This window comes from Bos taurus, chromosome 4, assembly GCF_002263795.3.
Source record: "Bos taurus isolate L1 Dominette 01449 registration number 42190680 breed Hereford chromosome 4, ARS-UCD2.0, whole genome shotgun sequence".
In the NCBI taxonomy this organism is placed as follows: Eukaryota; Metazoa; Chordata; class Mammalia; order Artiodactyla; family Bovidae; genus Bos; species Bos taurus.
In genome coordinates this window covers 44,548,569-44,569,106 of record NC_037331.1, presented here as the reverse complement: position 1 = coordinate 44,569,106, position 20,538 = coordinate 44,548,569, and the positions used below count along the sequence as shown (strand labels likewise).

Sequence of the window (20,538 nt, the reverse complement as noted above, 5' to 3'; positions counted from 1 at the left end):
TTCCTCGCTTCCGGTGGTGCCCCCACCTTTCCCTTCCTCACCGGAAGTAAAGCCGGCTCCGCGGTCTTTTCACTGAGGCGCCAGGCAGAAGAGCGCCCTAGAGGTCACACGCTGGCGTTGCACCCGGCGAAGCGGGAAAGGGGGAGGCTATCCTGTATGAGGGCGAACGTCGCTCTCCTTCAGCCTCTCACTGTGGCGAGGTCCCTCAGCAACAGATTTCAAGACCAACACAGACTCAGGTTGCTAAGTTTAAATCCTGCTTTAGTCATTTACGCTATACTTAGGGGTAACTTCTTTAATGTCTGTGCTTTAATTTTCCTCTTGACCTCCGAGTATTGTGGAGGCATTAAACAACGACGTTTGTAAAGTACCTGGCTTATTAGATACCCAGTGAGTAGTGGCTTGTTTTATAGAGTGAGGGTAAATAGGAGTTGTTCATTAATTTGATGTTAACGACGGAGGGGGAGGTAAATTGTTTCCATTTTTGAGCTCGCTGCTAAGGAGTGGTACTGTCTTCAGATACAGGGATGTCAGGGAAAACAGGTTTTGAAAGAAATGAATTCGGAGATGAGGAACAGAAGAGAGCAATTAGGAGACAATTATAGAATTTAGAAAAAAAAAAGAAGCCTGACCCTTCTGTACACAGCAATGAAAAGGCAACCTACAGAATGGGAGAAGATACTTGTAAGTCATGTATCTAATAAGGGGTTAAACGACTGACCGACTGATCTGATCTGATCTGATACAGAATATATAAAGGACTAAAACTTGGTCCAGAGGTTAGAACTGGAGGTCCAGAAGTTGGGATGCAGAGCTTTTTCAGTGTGGGAGCCCAGGTTCAATCCCTGGTGGGAGAACTAAGATACTGTAAGCTATGTGGTGTCTTCAAAAGAGAATAGAAAAAACTAAAACTCAGGACAAAACCCGATTCTTTGAATAGATAATGTACTTGAATGGCTATCTCTCCAAAGAAGTTCTACAAATGGTCAACAAGCACAGGAAAAGATGTTCAGCATCATTAGGCCCTGAGGAAATGTAAATCAGAACTGTGAACTATCCCTTCATACCTGTTAGAATGGTTATTATCATGAAAAAGGGGGGGGGGGGGAAGTGTTGGTGAGGATGTGGAGAAAATGGAAATATTAAAATGGTGTAACTACAATTGAAAACAGTATGGCATTACCCCAGAAAGTTAAAAATGGAATGGTCAAATGACCCAGCAATTCCAGTTCTGGGTGTATACACACAAGCAGGGTCTCAGATAGTTGTACTCCATATTCGTAGCAACGTTATTCATGATTCCTGAAAGGTGGAAGCAACCCAGTCGACAGATGAATGCATAAATAAGATGTACATACAATGGAATATTATTCAGCCTTAAAAAAATCTGACACATAACCACTTGTGAGGAAATAGTGTATGATTCCACTTACAGGAGTTACCTATAGGGGTCAAATTCAGAGATGGAAAGTTAAATGATGGTTGATGGGGGCATAGGGGTGGTGGATATGGGGAGTTGTTGTTTAACACCGTAAGTTTCAGTTTTGCAAGATGAAAAGAGTACTGGAGATTGGGTGCACAACAGAGTGAATGTACTTGACACTACTGAACTGCACACTTTAAAATGGTTAAGATGAGAATTGTATGTGATTTCACTACAATTTAAAGGTTATGATGAGAATGGATGGAAGAGGTGTGAGAAAAAATTATTAATATTAAGAAAATGGAGTCAGGTTATCTTGAACTTTGGAGACTGTTTTAACAGTGGTTACATTAATAAAGAGCCTCTTGATGAAAGTGAAAGAGGAGAGTGAAAAAGTTGGCTTAAAGCTCAACATTCAGAAAACTAAGATCATGGCATCTGGTCCCATCACTTCATGGCAAATAGATGGGGAAACAGTGTCAGACTTTATTTTGGGGGGCTCCAAAATCACTGCAGATGGTGACTGCAGCCATGAAATTAAAAGATGCTTGCTCCTTGGAAGAAAAGTTATGACCAACCTGGGACAGCATATTAAAAAGCAGAGACATTACTTTGCCAACAGAGGTCTGTCTAGTCAAGGTTATGGTTTTTCCAGTGGTCATGTATGGATGTGAGAGTTGGCATATAAAGAAAGCTGAGCACTGAAGAATTGATGATTTAGAACTGTGATGTTGGAGAAGATTCTTGAGAGTCCCTTGGACTGTAAGGAGATCCAACCAGTCCATCTTAAAAGAAAGCAATCCTGAATATTCATTGGAAGGACTGATGCTGAAGCTGAAACTCCAATACTTTGGCCACCTGATGCGAAGAACTGATTCATTGGAAAAGACCCTGATGCTGGGAAAGATTGAAGGAGGGAAGAGAAGGGGACAATAGAAGATGAGATGGTTGGATGGCATCTCTGACGGGATGGACATGAGTTTGAGTAAGCTCCAAGAGTTGGTGATGGACAGGAAAGCCTGTGCAGTCCATGGGGTTGCAAAGTGTCAGACACGACTGAGCAACTGAACTGAACTGAACTGAAAATTAATAAAGAAAGGGGTTAATAAGAGTTTTAGTGGGAAATTTATTAGCTTAGTTTTTGAAATACCAGTTTTGTCATGTAACATACATAGGTAAAAGTCAATGTATTTTAACAAATGAAAATTAATTCCTAGATAATAATTTGCTTATTTCTGGTTCTCTTTGCAGAAGAGTGGGTACATCAATTGCACAACCTAATCCAGATACTCTGGCATCGGTAATGGGAGTGGGAGTTGGGGGGGTGGGAGGGTCTGTGAATTTTCACCTACTGTTTTCCTTTTGCTAATTCTTGCTTTTTACTTCAGTCCCAGAAGGAATCATACAGCTGGAGTATAAATGTCTTTATGAACAATTTAGTCCCAGAGTCCTGTAATTGGGAATATCCTGAAAGAAAATGGTGCTAAAGCAGTGTAAAATGATTGTTGGCCTTGGATTAGGATCTAACACTGAAGAGGGGTTTCTTATGCAAATGATAGGAGTGTTAAATGAGATACCACTGGTACACTAGTAACAGCACAATAAACATTAGCTTCTATTATTTCTGGAGAAGGAAAAGGCTACCCACTCCAGTATTCTGGCCTGGAGAATTCCATGGACTGTGTAGTCGATGGGGTTGCAAAGAGTCAGACATGACTAAGCAACTTTTACTTTCACTTTCTATTATTATTTACGTAAACATAATTGCATTAGAGTGTATGTACAGAATTCTCTGTAAACGTGTAGGCTATAACAGTTATTCTCAATACTAATTTGTACACATCTTTTCACTTTTTTTTTTTCAAGTAGAGCTACTACAAAAATGAACGGTTACATTCAGACTAATAAAGTAGTAGTAACTTAAAAGGAAAAGAATATAGTAAGAGCTGCTTTAGAAAATCATGTTCTATGTATTTCACTGGAAGTGGAAATTAATCCTTTTTTTTTTTAAACCAGGAAACTGATAATTCTAGGAACCTTTCATTCGTGAATTTTGGTCCCCAGCCGGATGTTAGTCAGTAGAGGACCTAGGCAGCCGCACACGTTGGCTGAGGGGAGTGGGGGTGGGATTGGCCTACGCACCACGAAGGATTCATCCCGGAAGTAGTTATTGGCCGTCTCCATGCGCCGGTTCCTGGACCTCGTAGAGCCAAGGCGCGAGGCTCGGACAGAGAGGTAGAGCTGGAGGGACTCTAAGCGCCCTCCTCCTGGGACGCGAGCCGCTGCGCCCGCGGGGCTGGCTCCGGCGTCATCATGCTGCTCCTGCCAAGCGCTGCAGACGGCCAGGGCACCGCCATCACCCACGCTCTGACCTCTGGTACGTGCCCACTCAGCCCCGGCTCCGTCTAGCCTCAGCCGCCCCTCTCCCGGTCCTCCACCTTGGCGACTCCGTAACCTCTCTATCCTTGCCCGTGGCAACTAGCGTATCGAGTGCGGAGCTGCGACGTCACGAGTGTCTTTTTGCTCCCTGTTACACAGAAGTCCTTTCCCAGACTGGAAGGAAGGAGGGAGGGGGGCGTCTTCTTTGAGCCCCCGCAATTCTTCCTCGTGTCGCTGCTGCTGACTCATGGATCAGGCGGAGCAGTTCGGAACCGAACCCTTCAGTACCCTAAAAAGGTTCTTAAAAGCATCTCCTTGCCTAAGGCAAGAAACTGCCCGCAGCGAGCTCCCCACGTGCCTGAGCCCCTACAAAGCTTTGCTGCCGGCGCTCACTTAAACACCTCTCTCCCTCTGTACGTTTGCTCCGGCTTTTGTTTTTTAGATATCCCAATCCAAACAGTGCTCCTTATAAGAAAAGGTGTGGTGGTGGTAAGACCCGTGTAGACAGACTCTTAAAGGCAGTCATTAAGTGAAACGTCCTATGTAAATCAACTGTCTTCAGTTTTTGGTTTTAAGGGAGAGAAAGTTCCCCTGCTGCTGCAGCTTCTTAAATTTATAGCCCAGGACAGTCATGGTATTGTAAATTTAGAGTCTCTAGTTTCAGTGATTTCATTGATTATCAGAACCACGTATACAGACGCTTGTTGTATGTGATTTCAGACATAGTTCGCAGTACATGTTATGTTCCTGCTTACAGAGGTTTCTCTGTAATCTCGCAAATAGAAAGGCTTGAAAGCCACACCTGCACTACACACACAGGTCGTACTTCTTAAATATAGTGGTTTGGAATCTTCCCTTGTGCATGGTAGAAGAAACCTCAATTTTCCTACCCAAGTAAAACATGAAAAGTGGGACTAGTTTTACAAAATTGTGGCCATTCAGTACAAAGAAAGACTTAAATCTGAGTTATTAGACAATACAGCTTTTTGCTTTCATTTGAAATATAAAATCAAGATGCTCACTTTTTTCCTGACCCAAATTACCTTTCTTTAATTGTTAATGTACAAAGGTATAGTGACTGACCGCACTTCCCAGGAATAATGATAAAGACTTACTTTTATTCAACAGCTTGGGGCTTCCCTGGTGACTCAGATGGTAAAGGGTCTGCCTGCAATGTGGGAGACCTGGGTTCGATCCCTGGGTCTGAAAAATCCCCTGGAGAAGGAAATAGCAACCCACTCCAGTACTCTTTGCCTGGAAAATTCCATGGATGGAGAAGTCTGGTAGGCCACAGTCCATGGAGTGGCAAAGAGTCAGACATGACTGACTTCACTTTTCTTTCTTTCTTTCTTTGATTTTCAAAGTGCTTTCATAGTTTGTCATCCAGTTTTACAAGGAAGCAGATAAGTATTCCCATTTTACAGTTGAAGGCATCTCTGGACTCATTTCACATAGCTACTAATAGACCCACGCTGAAATTCAGAGCTTTTGATTTCAGAGCTGTTCCACTAAAGCACAGTTTCATTAGTAAATTCCTGTTAGCTGCTTGAAAATTGTCTTTCAGAAAAAATCATTGCTAATGAATTCTTAAAATGTTTGAAAGCTATCTAAATTCAGTTTTTAATAATTAAAATATTTTGAGTTATTTTCAGAAGATTTTTTTGATGAGGCTAGCTCTTTATGAGTTTTTAATTATTTGTTGCTTTATTACAGTTATTAGTCTAAAAAAGCAGAGAAGGCAGTGGCACCCCACTCCAGTACTCTTGCCTGGGAAATCCCATGGATGGAGGAGCCTGGTGGGATGCAGTCCATGGGGTCGCTAAGAGTCGGACACGACTGAGGGACTTCACTTTCACTTTTCACTTTCATGCATTGGAGAAGAAAATGGCAACCCACTCCAGTGTTCTTACCTGGAGAATCCCAGGGACGGGGGAGCTTAGTGGGCTACAGTCTATGGAGCTGCACAGAGTCAGAAACAACTGAAGCAACTTAGCAGCAGCAGCAGTCTAAAAAAGAAGGCAGTTAGTCTCTGTCCCTCATCTTCCTCTCATTTCCTCAGAAAAGTATCGATTTATTGACATTGCTGAACAATTGGATAATTATCAGATAATTGGAAGATGTTGATTAACTGTAAATACTAGGAAACGATTATTGCTTATCCTCATGTTAACTGGATTACTGCAGTTAGCTTCTCAGTTGATGGCTTTTAAAATTATATATTTATGCTGTCATTGGTTTGATATTATTTATTGCCTTGGAACAGATTTATTCTGTGCAATACACTGAAGCCTCTCTTAACACTTTCACTCACAGCCTCAACACTCTGTCAAGTTGAACCTGTGGGAAGATGGTTTGAAGCTTTTGTTAAGAGGAGAAACAGAAATGCTTCTGCCTCTTTTCAGGAACTGGAGGATAAGAAAGAGTTATCAGAGGAATCGGAAGATGAAGAATTGCAGTTAGAAGAGTTTCCCATGCTGAAAACACTTGATCCCAAAGACTGGAAGGTATTTAATATCTGACTCTTGTTCAGTCAGATGCAGTTTTCCATTATTAAACCACGTTTTAAAATGATTCAACAAAATAATCATAATTTAGCACCTGTTTATGGTCAAATCCTGAGTGGGACAGCACTAGCCATAGAATACTATCTCTACTGGAGAAATCCAGAAAGATTTCATGGAAAAGGTACTGTCTGAGTGGTCTTAAACGGTTAGGTGACAGTCTTTGAAGCAAGAGGGAGAAGAGGGAGAAAAGGTGTTCTGGGCAGAAGGAACAGATATGCAAAGACACAAAGGAGTAACAGAATGTGTGCTGCCTCTTCAGGGCCTGGTGAAGGGTAGAGTAGCACATGAAAGGGTGGTGGCGAGAAATCAGGCTGAAAACAGAATCTGAACTCTGGAGTGTCCTTTTTATGCCATACCAAGGAAGGAATTTAAATTTGTTTTCAGGATAGTAAGACATCATCAGAAGTTTCTGAGCTAATTTCAGAAAAGTAATTTCTGGTAGTACAGAAATTTGCTTGAAAAGGGAGATCAGGACGAGAGGGGAAGGGAACAGTTTGCTGTTATAGGGCTAGTGTACAAGTGAATGCTTGATGCTTGAACTAAATTTGTAGCCAAGTTTTGAGACAGAGGAGAAAGATCTGCTTTTGGGGGAGGTAGACTTGACGAGTCTTAGAGACCTTGGTTGTGCTGCCTAAGAGAAGGGGACGTATTTGGAAGACCCCTGATCACCCCAGCTTGAGTCACCTGTTAGACCGTGCTGTTGGTCACCAGCACAGCATTGCAGGAAAGAAACTTTGTGGGAGGCGTGTTGTTGTGTTGCTCTGCATCTGGAACTCAGACATCTATGCTAGAGTGAACTAGGGAGTCATGAGCATTTACAGGGCAATTACTATCTTCCAACCCTGGCATCGGAGCAGATCAGCTTGGATCAAGGTATAGAGAGAGACAGAAAGAAATCCCAGGACTGAGCTTTGTAGGGCATTGAGAAGCCAGTCAGAATAACTGGAAAAGCTACTGAAAGATGGGAGAAAAACAGTGGATTCACAGAAACTAAAGCAAAATAATGTTTCAAGAAAAGAGTCACCTGTGCTGCCAGTGAAAGTTGAAGTCAAGTAAAGGAAGTTGGTTGATCTTACATTTGGCAGTTGGAAATTGATTCTGAAGAGAGCAGCTTCATAACCCCATGGCTGAGAATGGACAGAGTAGAACTAGATTGGAGTGATTTGAAAAGTAAATTCTAGAGGATGTAAAGCTAAAGGAGGACAGCTATTTCAAGAAGTAATTTTGATGGGAAGCAAAGAAATGGAAGCAAGGTCTGAATGAAGAGCAATAACAGAGCATCTTCTAATACTGATGAAAAGAATTCAGTTGAAATTTAGAAGACAGCTGAAAGATGCTAGCATTTGAGAGACGTAGAGAAGATGGTGTTTAGAACCAAGAAGAGGAATGGAGTAATTTGTCTTAGCAGGACAGGCTTTCTCAGTGGTGAGGGAAAGGGAAAAGATACATGGATGCAGGACAAGGGCAAAAAGATGCAGGAATTTGAGTATGGTAATTTACATAGTTTTCCTTAAGCAGGAAACAAGGCCATTGATGAGAGGGTGGAGCAGGGTCTATGAAGCTTAAGGAAAGACTAGAGGACCAAGGTATGTAATAATAGTTGGAGAGAGTGGAATGAAGTGTGAGTGCCAGGCATAATAAAGGAATCCATCCATTGGGAGTTTGCAGTCCTGAATTTAAAGGAAAACCAGGTGATCCTATTTGATTTTTTTTCTCCCATGTTTTATACCTTCAACTCCCCTTTCTTCCCACTCATTCTCTGATACTAGATACACCCTTTGAGTTCTGTTAGGAGCCTTCGTTCAAGTGCTGCCTCAACCTCTAAATTTGCAAGGAAAATGAAAGCAGGTGCTTCCTTTTGTTGAGAAACCCCAGTTTCTCAAAATGTTCATGCAACCTTCTTTGCTCCACATGGTTCCTATCCTGTCATTGACACTGGCCCAACCTACTTGGGCTTCTGTAATGCTCTCCTCAGTTCTGAAATCTTTCTAGCTATACCTTGATTTAAGGATAGCCATAGGATATTAATTTGTATTAATAGAAAAAGAATTATTTGGTCAAGTAATTTCAAAAAATACTAGACTCTCTAAGTTTCTGTCTGCTTGTTTTTGTTTTGGTTTTTTGGTTTTGTTTTGTTTTTAACTGCAAGGCTTCTCAGAGCCTTTGTTTGCTTTCTGTGTATACAAATTAACAAGAAGGCTATATATACAGTGGTCCATGTTTTCTAAACTTCTATGACCTCAGGACTCATTTGGAATATCTCGCTAGACTTCTATTACGAGAGTCTCATTTTAGGAAACATTGTATTCGGATAGCAACACAAGGGATAGGATATATGGCTTCATTTCAAATTTGACTCCCTTTTGTGTCTTTATCAGAACCAAGATCATTATGCAGTACTTGGACTTGGCCATGTAAGGTACAAAGCTACACAGAGACAGATTAAAGCAGCTCGTAAGTACTTGGTTATTTTGGAATAATCAAATATCTGCTATAGGAAATGTTATCCTCTTGAAAAAGTATTGCATGATTACAGTTTTCTAGGCATAACTCTGGATTTAATGTAAGTTATGTAGTGTACCAGTGTATAACCACAGTCTCCTTACCTTCAAAATAAAAAATAAGCAGTAAGTCTCCTGAATGGATATTCTCATTAGGGTCAAGAAATCGGGTGAGTGTATTTGTGACAGAATAAACAACATTCTTCTAATGGCACACTTTAAAAAAAAATAGTATTTCACTTCCCTTTGGAAGTTCGGCCAGTTGTGCTTAGTGGAAGTTGCCTTGATAACTTCAGTTTGTCGGTACTCTTTTGTGATCTTAGGTCACATCTCTGTAGATACCATCTTATCTTTCTGTCCAAGAAAGAGGTATCTGATACTTCATTGTTCTTTTTATTGACAAGGTTAAAAATTGGTGGGGTGCAGGTACGGGGGCAGAAATCGTTGGCTAACCAGTCTTCATCGACTTAAGCGTCACTGTCCACTTAGTGCTCTAAACTGTTCTGTCCTCTGACGTCTTGTGGATGTAATTTCTTACACACCTAATTAGTAAAGTTTGATCACCTAATTAGTAAAGCTTCATGAAAGAGGTGAAGGTGATCAGTTTTCTCTTTTATCTTAGAACAGTGTTCTGCCTTCTACTCTAGAGAATGGATATTGAGATCAGAGGAGGTAAAATTGTGGCCATATGAAAAAGGAGCAGGGAATCAGGGTCAGTCAAGAGGAGAAAGTATTGTACTTGGAGAAAGATGACTGAATGAGACCTACCTCATGTTGAAAAATACTGGTTGAGCCTGAGTAAGGTAAATGGGGCTTCCCAGGTGATGCAGTGGTAAAGAATCCACCTGCGAATGCAGGAGACGCAGGTTCAACCCCTGGGTCGGGAAAAATCCCTTGAAGCAGGAAATGACAACCCACTCATTTTATTGCCTGGAAAATTCCATGGACAGAGACACCTCGTGGACTATAGTCCGGGGGGTGCACGAAGAGTCAGATATGACTGAGCACAAAGCACACACAACTATGATAAATAAACTCAAAAGTTTCCCATTATTGCTTGTATTTAGGAAAGTCACAGGAAGTATCATTCATTTTGTTAGTTGAAGGAATTTATGAGATTATTTAAGACCTATTACTGGATTTCTTTAAAGGCTGGCATGATTTTAGAATAAGCATATGTTAATGCATATGAATAATCATTGCAATATACATAAATGCTAGGAAAATTCATTTGCTCTGGAAAAGTATTTGCAAAGTCTTACTCTGAAAGAATAGCATACAAATACTATAAATGTGTTGACACATACAAATTTGTGAAAGAACTGAAAGTGATTTAGAACTATGAAAGTAGTTTTATGTTTTAAGATGAGGGAATTATTTCTCTAAAGATAGAAACATATGTAACAATTATAAAAGAAACATTCATTTGCTTCTGTTAAGTCCATTCATTTTATTGGGATAATAGAAATTAATTTTTGAATATTCTGTTGCCAAAAGTTTCGTACCCCCAACGTACAGATTATTAACATTATGTGGATTTACAGTTAACTCTCTGCCTCCTTGTTGTGTATTCTCAGTATTTATTTAGAAGACTGACATTCTTTTTCCTCTGTCACTGTAAAATAGATGGCTGCTACTTACTGCTCCCTGGAATCTAGTCCAAAAGTAAAAATGCAAAGTTACTTGTTTGCAAGTTTGTAATTATTAGCATGAAGTGAAGTCACTCAGTTGTGTCCGACTCTTTGCAACCCCATGGACTGTAGCCTCTCAGGCTCCTCCATCCATGGGATTTTCTAGGCAAGAGTGCTGGAGTGGATTGCCATTTCCTTCTCCAGGGGATCTTCCCAACCCAGGAATCGAACCCAGGTCTCCCACATTGCAGGCAGACGCTTTACCGTCTGAGCCACCAGGGAAGCCCATTATTAGCATAGACAAACCCAGTAATATGAGTCTGATTACATTTGAAACCTTTCTAGTTCTTGAATCCTATTACCAACACATAAAGGAGGTTGTAGGCTTTTTTTACATTTTATTTAATTTTTTAAATTAAAGTATAGTTAATGTATAATATTATATAAATTACAGGTGTCCAGTATAGTGATTCACAATTTTTAAAAGTTATACTCCATTTATAGTTACTGTGCTGCTGCTAAGTCACTTCAGTTGTGTCCGACTCTGTGCGACCCCATAGATGGCAGCCCACCAGGCTCCCCCATCCCTGGGATTCTCCAGGCAAGAACACTGGAGTGGGTTGCCATTTCCTTCTCCAATGCATGAAAGTGAAAGTGAAGTCACTCAGTTGTGTCCGACTCTTCGTGACCCCATGGACTGCAGTCTACCAGGCTTCTCCGTCCATGGGATTCCCCAGGCAAGAGTACTGGAGTAGGGTGCCATTGCCTTCTCCATATAGTTACTGTAAAATATTGATTATATTCCCTGCGATGTATAGTATATCCTTATAGCATATTTTGTACTTAATAGTTTGTTAACAGTTTTAATTTTTTAAACTTTTTGAATGGCTATGATGAAAATTAGGGATTCATTCATGAGTAGATAAAGTAAGTGGTCTTTTTTTTTTTCCTTTTCTGCATTATCTGAAAATAATAAATTGCTAGGAAAGTTGAATGGTGGATTAAGAGAAAGTCTCTGCTTGGAAATAAAAGTCTTTGATTTGAATTTTCTAAATTTAATAATTTTAGCTTAAAATACTTTTCATGGGGGACTTCCTGGGTGGTCCAGTGGCTAGAACTCTGTGCTCCAGTGAAGGAGACCTGGGTTCAATCCCTGGTCAGGGAGCTGGATCTGATACGCGCAACTGAAGATCTCATAGGCCACAACTAAGGCCCACTGCAACCAAATAAGTAGAAATAAATAAATATTTGAAAAGTAATTCTCATATTTTAAGCTGAAAACTGTTTCATAGAATGCCTCTTAAAATTAGAAATAATAGAGACTTTTTGTAATAATCTATAATGAAAAACAATCGGGGAAAAAATATATATATATCTGAATCACTTTGCTATAAACTGAAACTAACACAATATTGTAAATCAGCTGTACTTCTATATAAAGAAATCATAGATGCTTTTTCTGATAATAACAATATGAATGTACAATAAAAGCCCATTTAGTAATGCACCTTCAAAACCCCAGAAACTGTCTTTGGTGAGGAAGGGAGGAGAGAGAAGTCTGTAATTACAATAAACATGCACAACAGCTGCTCAAAAATTACCCTTGTCTCTTTCAAACTGAAAGATGTTCTTTGGCCTCCGTTATCTCATTTTTAATATTGGAGGATATCTTTTGCCTCCTTCAGCCCCACCTCTGGGCAGAGTATACTGTACATAAATGACTAGAGGTGACTAGGTGGAAACGTCAATGAAGGAAAAAACAGTGTAGCCTAAGAGCAGACTATTAGCAAGAAACAGGCATCGCCTATCTCAGACTTTATCATGAGGTTCGAAAGAAGACTTACTCCACCTTGTCAGTGCGATACAAAGATGTTGCATTGGGGTAAGGCGGGGGGCGGCATAGGCATTGCAGAAAGAGACTCAAGAAAAAAAATAGAATTGCCTGGAAACTCAAAACTGGAGAGCAGGGTTTAGAATTACAAAGGCTGACTACAATTAGAAAATAGTAAAGCAGACAGCCTAGAGGAATGTTCCCAAGATTCAGAAGGAAAGAATAAAAAGATGTCAGATTTCCCTAAAGAACGGGTCAGAATAAATGTAACAGAGGCAGTAATTGCAAATAAAGAAGAAAACTTACCTGATTTATAAAGAGCTGTGACTTGAGTTTGAGAATATTTGTAGGCATGTGTGTGTGCATGCGTGTGGGTTGTGTCCAACTCTTTGTGACTCCTTGGACTGTAGCCTGCCAGCCTCCTCTCTCCATGGAATTTTCCAGGCAAGAATACGGGAGTGGGTTGCCATTAGGGTTTACTCCTCAGCACACACTTGCATTTCAAAGGAGAACAGTGTGAGTTAGGCCAAGCTGCACAGCATCCGTTTTGCCAACCAGGGTGGAAGAGCCCCGAGCGGTGACTAGAGAAGCTATGGTTTTCCCCAAGCACTGACCGTAGGAAAAGCCAGTTCTCCCTTCCTGCAGTGCCCAACAATGGTGGGTCATCACACCTCTGAACTATCCTATATGATGTGATTGTTGTTCCTGGCTAGTAAGCTTCCAGGCCTAATAGTCAGACTCTTAGTTCCTGTGAGGTGCCTAATAACCTTCAGTAAATTTCCTTTTCTTCTTAAACCAGCTAGAAGGTGAAAATGTCTCCTCTTGAGTGTTAGTGGACAAACTGATAATACAGTTTTTTTTTTTTTAACTGTAGCTCAAACAAAAGTGTATTTATCAAAGTTTCTGAACCCTTGCAGTGTATACAAAAATCACTAAATATGCCATAAAAAGAAATACTGTACAGAAATATTTATAACAGCCTTATTCACAGTGTCCAAAAACTGGAAGCCACCCAAATGTTCACCAACAGGATGATGGATAAGCAAACTGCTTGTATTCATAACATAGAGTAGTGTTTAGCAGTTTTTAAAAAATTGCTGATATACATAAGGGGGTGAATCTTAAAACATTATGTGAGATACAGAGACATACTGTATGATTCCATTTAGATGAACTTCAAGAGCCTACAAACATAATCTCTCAGGAGAGAAATCAGAAGGGTAGTCCCAAGTGGTGGGGGTGGGACTTAACTGGAAAAGGGGTAAAGGGGAACTCTGAGTGATGAAAACAATCTGTATTTTCCTCTGAGTGGTTGTTAAACAACTGTATACAATTGTCACAACCTTTTGAACGGAGTACTTAAAATATGAACATTTTATTCTATGTAATAAAGTAGATCTGACTCAACCAAAAAAAAAAAGACTCGAGTGTTTGTATATATACACTTGGACCTGGACAGAAATAAAAATTGTATTAATAGATGTGAGAGCAAGATCACTGACTATCAGAACAGACGTTTGGCAGCTAGAGCCCTACCATCAGGAAGTTCATTGCTTGCAAAGCTATCATGTTACCTTCCCCTCCCCCCCCCCCCCCCCCCCCCCCCCGTTGTTTTTTTTTTTCCCTGCACTGCAAGGCATGTAGCATCTTAGTCCTCTGATAAGGAATCTAACCCAGGTCCCTCGCAGTGGAAGCGTGGAATCTTAACCACTGGACCACCAGAGGATACCTCTGTTACCTTTTCTAAAGGAGAGAAAAAATAAAACATTCAATTCAGATATTTAAAAGAATATCACTGAGGAAAATGGAGGGAAAAAAGTAGATAAAACAGTATCTTAAAATGGATTTATAAGAAGGAAAAACATAGTAGAGTACAAAAGGAATAGAAAGTGTTATAGAAGATATTTTTAACTGAGGCCACAGTTAAATGCAGGGAATTTGAAATTTTTGATAAAATTGGCTTTTTTTTTGGAATTGAAAAAATTTAAAGAGTTACCCAGAATTATCTCCTGAAAATGTTTTAGGCCTAGGTGATTTCTTAAGTGAATTTTTTTTCAAATGCTTAAGGAATTGAAAATTCTCATGCTGAACATAAACTGTTTTAGGAACAATTCATTTCATGACCATGTAATCCTAGTATGAAAACCTGGCATTGAAAGGCAACATTATGGAAAAGTCAGTGAAAAGTTCTTGGTTGCCAGGGGTTGAGGGATTGAGGAGAGATGAATAGGTAGGGCGCAGAGGATTTGGGGGCAGTGAAAATACTCTGTATATTATGGTGGATACGTGTTGTCATGCATTCATCCAAACCCACAGAATGTCCACCACCAGGAGTGAAAACCATGGCCTTTAGGTGATTATGATGTGTCAGTGTAGGGTCATCAGTTGTAGCAAATAGTGGGCATTCCCTGCTAGTCCAGTGGTTAGGACTCAGCACTTTCATAGCCAGGGCCTGGGTTTGATCTCTGGTTAGGGAACTGAGATCCCACAAGCCACATGGTGCAGCCAAATTTGAAGAAAAAAAAAAAAGCTAGATGAAAAAAAAAATAAATGGACTGCTCTGGTGGGGGGAGCTGATAAGGAAGGGCGGAGGGTCTATAGATCTGTTAATCACCTTCTTAATTTTGTTGTGAATCTTAAAACTAATTTTTAAAATGTGGCCAGAAAGGCTTAAAAAAAAAAAAAAACTACAAATATCATCCATGAATGTATTGAATAATACCAAAAACAGTTAATAGCAAAATGAATTCAACAATGTGTTAAAAGAATACTGCCAATGAATATTATTTTTAAGAAATATATTAACAAAGCTAAATCTGCTTATATTTTACACAATATTATCAATATATCAATGTGATATCCTGAGAAGATAGTGAAAGTACATACAGTACAATTTAATATTCACTCCTTTTTGATAAATAGAACTTTAAAAAGAAATATAATTAATTCCCACATATTACAGATTTCACTCCCAACAAACTTTTAACTGTGTGATATTCTAAAAACCCATGAGGGAGTCTGCCAATGACTTTGACGCTATTTGGGAGTTCGGGTCAGTGAATTAAGATATTAAAGGAGAGAGAACTATTAGAAGGAAAGAAATATATTATTTGTAGGTAATATGTGAAAGTGAAAGTTGCTCAGTCGTGTCCGACTCTTTGTGACCCCATGGACTATACAGTCCATGGACTTCTCTAGGCCAGAATACTGGAATGGGTAGCCTTTCCCTTCTCCAGGGGAGCTTCCCAACCCAGGGATCAAACCCAGGTCTCTCTCATTGCAGGCGGATTCTTTACCAGCTCAGTCAAAAGGGAAGCTGTAGGTAACAGGATCTGCCTAAAAACTATAAGAGTTGAATTAAGTAGCCAAGTGCAAGAAAAATAAACAAAAATAATAGTTTCTGAAAGGTACCATCAAATATATTAGAAAGACAGAGTCATTTTAAAGATAATCCCGTGACAAGAATAGGTAGCCAGAAACAGACCTTGGTAAAATTTACTGAGATAAAGGAAGCCTCACAAATTAGTAGAGAAGGGAAGGATTATTAGATAATGTTAAGACTTTGAAAATTCAAATAAGCTTTTCAATTTTGACCATAGAAGATACTCAGATAGAAACATATCAAACTTCTGAAGAATGAAGGACCTCCTTTATAAGTACTGGAATACAATATAAAGGAAATGATCAGTAAATATGAATTAATGAACTGAATGCTTTTTAAAAACACAAGAATAGTCACAGCAGCTGGGGAAAGCATTAGCATCAAACATGATGGACTAGGAGAGGCAGCATACAAGCACAGGCTCTGGAGTCAGGCTACCTGGATTGGAGCCTGATTTTGGCCAGGACTTTGGACATGTTGAATAGAGGTAAAGTAAGTGGTTATTTAACCTCCTTGTGCCTTATTTCCTCATCTGTAAAATGGAGAAACTAATAGTACTTTTCTCAGAGAGTTACTGAAAAGATTAATTGATAAATAGTGCTGGCACCTATTAAATGCTTAATGGATATTAACAGCTAGCCATTATTCACTGTAAAATGACTCACAAACTAAGAAGAAAAACTAAGATAGCTCTCTATTACTCCATAAGTAAGGGATGAAAGATAGAAACCACAAAAATTTTTTTGATCTTGAGCACCAGTGATAATGATGTTTTAAACGATTGGATCCAGTGCTGTTGAGGTTGTGGTGAAAAGAATGTTAACATAGGGGTTGCAGTGGTACAACTTTTAGAAAGGGATTTGTTCATACATTTCACTCACTGATATACCTCTCTAAGTATATACTGAGAAGAAAGAGTCATAAATATGAAAAAATAGTTCTGTACAAAATGATTCATATTGAAATATAGTAGTGAAGAATTGTAAACAATCTATGGTAAATACTCAGTAGTAGGGAAATAGTTGAATAAGTTATGAAAAATCTACTTGAAATACTGTACTAAGTAGTTGTTAAAATTTTCTGAAGCGTTTGCAACTGCCTGGAAAATGGAACTGCTGTAATGCTTAGTTGAAAAAAATCACAAATTGGTATGTATAATATGATTATACATTTTTAAAGGTATATGCTTAAGGGGGAAAAAGTCTGTGTGGAAGTACACCAAAATATTAATGGCAGTTGTCTTTTTGGGTACTGGCACTTAGGCCAGTTCTTAAAGTTATTTCAGGGTTTCTCAGGTGGCTCAGTGGTAGTGAATCTGCCTGCCAATGTGGGAGACACAAGAGACTTCTGGATCAGGAAGATCCCCTGGAGGAGGAAGTGGCAACCCACTCTAATAACCTTGCTGGAAAATCCCATGGACAGAGGAGCCTGGCAGGGTGCGGTCCATGGGGTTGCACAGAGTTGGACATGACTGAGCACACACACAGTATTTCTCTGTAATTTCTTTTTAATAAGCATATGTTTTACTATGGGAGAAAATATTTTTAAACTAATATTATGCTTTTAAAAATGGCTCTGCTTAACTGATCTTTTTTAATTTTGATGACTAAAAGGACAAGTTATCTAAATCTTTGTAGATAAAGCAATGGTTTTAAAACATCACCCGGACAAACGGAAAGCAGCTGGTGAACCAATAAAAGAAGGAGATAATGACTACTTCACTTGCATAACTAAAGGTAAGAAAGCGTGTTAAAGAGTTCGGAATTTTTGATAGTGAAGATTATTTATTGTTTAGATTGGGTTTCCTATGTATACTGCAGTTCATTTATACCATAACATTTAAAAACATTTTTAGTTAACATCTGGTTATTTGTGGTCATCTCCCCCAGAGCCTCACTTTATAAAGTGAGGTTCTCCCAACCAACGGCATCAGCAATACCAGAAATGCAGCTTGTCAGAAATGCAGAAGCTTTGGCCCTGCCCCAGACCTACTGAATCTGAATCTGCATTTTTAACAAGATCAGCAGGTGATTCTTATGAGAAGCTTATCCTGGAGTTACTTCATACAAGTGCTGTGTTTAAGGTTGAGACTACTAACATCTTTTTCAGTTTCAGACACTTTATGGAATTAAATTGTTCCTCAGATATTTTGCTTATTTAAATCAAGAAGTTGATTCTATCCTAGTCAAGGACCCACAGCTGTCAATGGCTATTTACATAGCCATATCCTCATAAGCAAATTAATAGAGGCAACCACCATTTCTAAATGTTTCCTTAAATGTGATTTTTAATTTTGATGCTAATTTTTTAAAAACTGTATACACACTTTTCAAACTTACTCTTCATTGGCTCACTCTTACACAGTGCTCAGGATGCCAAAGATCCTTTGATTTTTTTTTTTTAACAGCCTTGGGATCTAACAGTTAATTTTCTAGCTATTTCTTTTTCCTCAGTCATGCTTTCTTCAAGATTGAGTGTTTACTGTTCTGTCCTTTCTTTTCCAGAAGAGATACTTACAGAAGTTTTTAAGTCCAGTTGTAACCAGTAGTGCTCAAGCTATTACTGAAGTCCTCCCCTCCCCATAAGCACACACAACTTTTAAGTACAAAAAATTATTTTAAGGAAAAAAATGTAGTATTATGGTGATGTGACCTTTGATTTTTTTTTCTTCAGCTTATGAAATGCTATCTGATCCAGTGAAAAGACGAGCATTTAACAGTGTAGACCCTACTTTTGATAACTCAGTTCCTTCTAAAAGTGAAGCAAAGGACAATTTCTTCGAAGTGTTTTCCCCAGTGTTTGAAAGGAATTCCAGGTGAGTTCTGGCATCCCCTTGTGATCATAATGCTCTACTGGCTGGCTTCTTAATAGTTCCAAGTTTTGGTTTTTTTCCTCTGGTAATAGTTTGGTTCTCTTCTTCCTCCTCCTTTACAATATTGAGCTCCTCTGGTGAACTTACTATGATTGTTTATTTTATTCTCTAAACAGTTCTTCCTTCCTGTAGTTAAATTAACTCACAGGACATTTTTCTTTTAAATTTCCTTTGGGGGAAAGAACAGTGGTTGACTTTATGTAGTGTGATGCTGATACTTAGGTGACAGTGATTTCCCGTTTTCTCCTTCCCCTTTGTTAACAGGCACACTACCAACATTTGGTCAGTTTTCATTGAGGAAAAACTTCTATTTTTGAGCATCTGATTATCATAAGGTTCTCTGACAAAGGGTGAATTTATATTTAAGATTAAGTCATATGTAATTTATTTAATTAAAATCAGTTTCAAATTGTGTGAACCAGTAATCTACATTTTTTTGCTTCCATCTGCACTGGAAGGTTTCCTCAGAGCACATCTTAGCTGCATATTGGAGTCAGCTGGGGAGCTTGAACAGTTCCTGAAGCCTGGGTTCCACCTGGAGAAACTGTGATTTTAATTTAAGTGGTTTGGAATGCCTGTAGGTTTTTTAATGCTTGCAGGCGATTTTGATGGGTAGCTAAGTTTGGGAGAAGGCAATGGCAACGCATTCCAGTACTCTTGCCTGGAAAAATCCCATGGATGGAGGAGCCTAGTGGGCTACAGTCCATGGGGTTGCTAAGAGTCGGACACAACTGAGCGACTTCACTTTCACCTTTCACTTTTATGCATTGGAGAAGGAAATGGCAACCCACTCCAGTGTTCTTGCCTAGAGAATCCCAGGGATGGGGGAGCCTGGTGGGCTGCTGTCTATGGTCGCACAGACTCGGACACGACTGAAGCAACTTAGCAGCAGCAGAAGCAGCTAAGTTTGAGAAGCACTTTGATTAGTGGTTTGATACAGTCTACTATTTCCTACACCCTTCTCCTTACCTTTGTTTTGTGGTTTAAAAAAAAAAATAATGTTGTAAAAAAAAAATTAGTGTATTGTATTCATGTGTGTGTGGAACAGTGCATCAAGTTGGAAAAACAGGTCAACAGCAGTCTCAGGATCCATTCAGAGATGGTGGGTGAAGTGCTTAAACTTACAAGTCTGATTAAGGGGGAGGTGATAGAGATGAGGAGGTGGAAATCTATTCCCTCCGAGGATTCACGTTTCTTAAAAGGCTCAGCCTGCAGGTCACTTCTGTACTGCCTGTACTGCAGGACTAAGTGAGCTTGAAACATGGTGCTAGAGTCTGTTTTTCCTGGCCATCCTGGCATCTTCCACAACCTTGTAATTTACAGAACTAAAGATAAGCTGAGAGTTAGAACACTGTTCCATTGTTTTCTTCTGCACCCCCATCCTCCCCTTGCCCTCCCTTTACTGCACCTGTATTGCTCATCACAGCACTCCTGATCCCTGTGCTCTGTCTCTTAGTCATGGAGGACGTAGGGCAGGGAGATTGTAAGGGACTGATAAAAACTTTTTTAACAAATCAGTTGTTGAACGTTTGTACAAAATGTTTTTAGCTTTTCCTTTTTTCAATATTTCAGGTGGTCAAATAAAAAAAATGTCCCTAAACTTGGTGATATGAATTCATCATTTGAAGATGTAGATGCATTTTATTCTTTCTGGTGAGTGAATACATTGTTTCTCCAGCGCTTTCATTTTTTAAGAAAAGCATTCAATAAGTACTTGACTGACTTTTATAAATTAATTGATAGGTGGGAAAATCACAGAACCTTCACTGAACAAAAGGAGGACTCTCTTAAGAAATCAAAGTTTCCACAGAATGCTGTATTATCTTCTGTGTAATATTTAGGCTATTATGATTGTTTTTTCAATCTCTATCAACCAGATTTCTAGATGTCAAGCACACTATAGCAATAAAAAATGAAAAATAAGGAGTCATTTGAATTCAGTAAAAAATAATTTT

At 39.3% G+C, this 20,538-nt stretch overlaps 1 protein-coding gene across 3 annotated transcripts in view; it reads left to right on the top strand.

Moving 5' to 3' along the window:
• Positions 1–65: 65 nt before the first annotated feature.
• Positions 66–20,538, top strand: part of DNAJC2 (DnaJ heat shock protein family (Hsp40) member C2) — a 37,545-nt gene continuing 17,072 nt past the window's right edge. The window contains exons 1-7 of one of the 3 annotated variants that reach the window (XM_024990562.2): positions 66–239; positions 2,675–2,723; positions 6,205–6,306; positions 8,745–8,820; positions 17,349–17,447; positions 18,385–18,526; positions 20,156–20,236. In XM_024990562.2, the coding sequence (XP_024846330.1) occupies positions 157–239; positions 2,675–2,723; positions 6,205–6,306; positions 8,745–8,820; positions 17,349–17,447; positions 18,385–18,526; positions 20,156–20,236 (632 nt within the window). In that variant the 5' untranslated portion in view covers positions 66–156. 3 annotated transcript variants of the gene reach the window in all.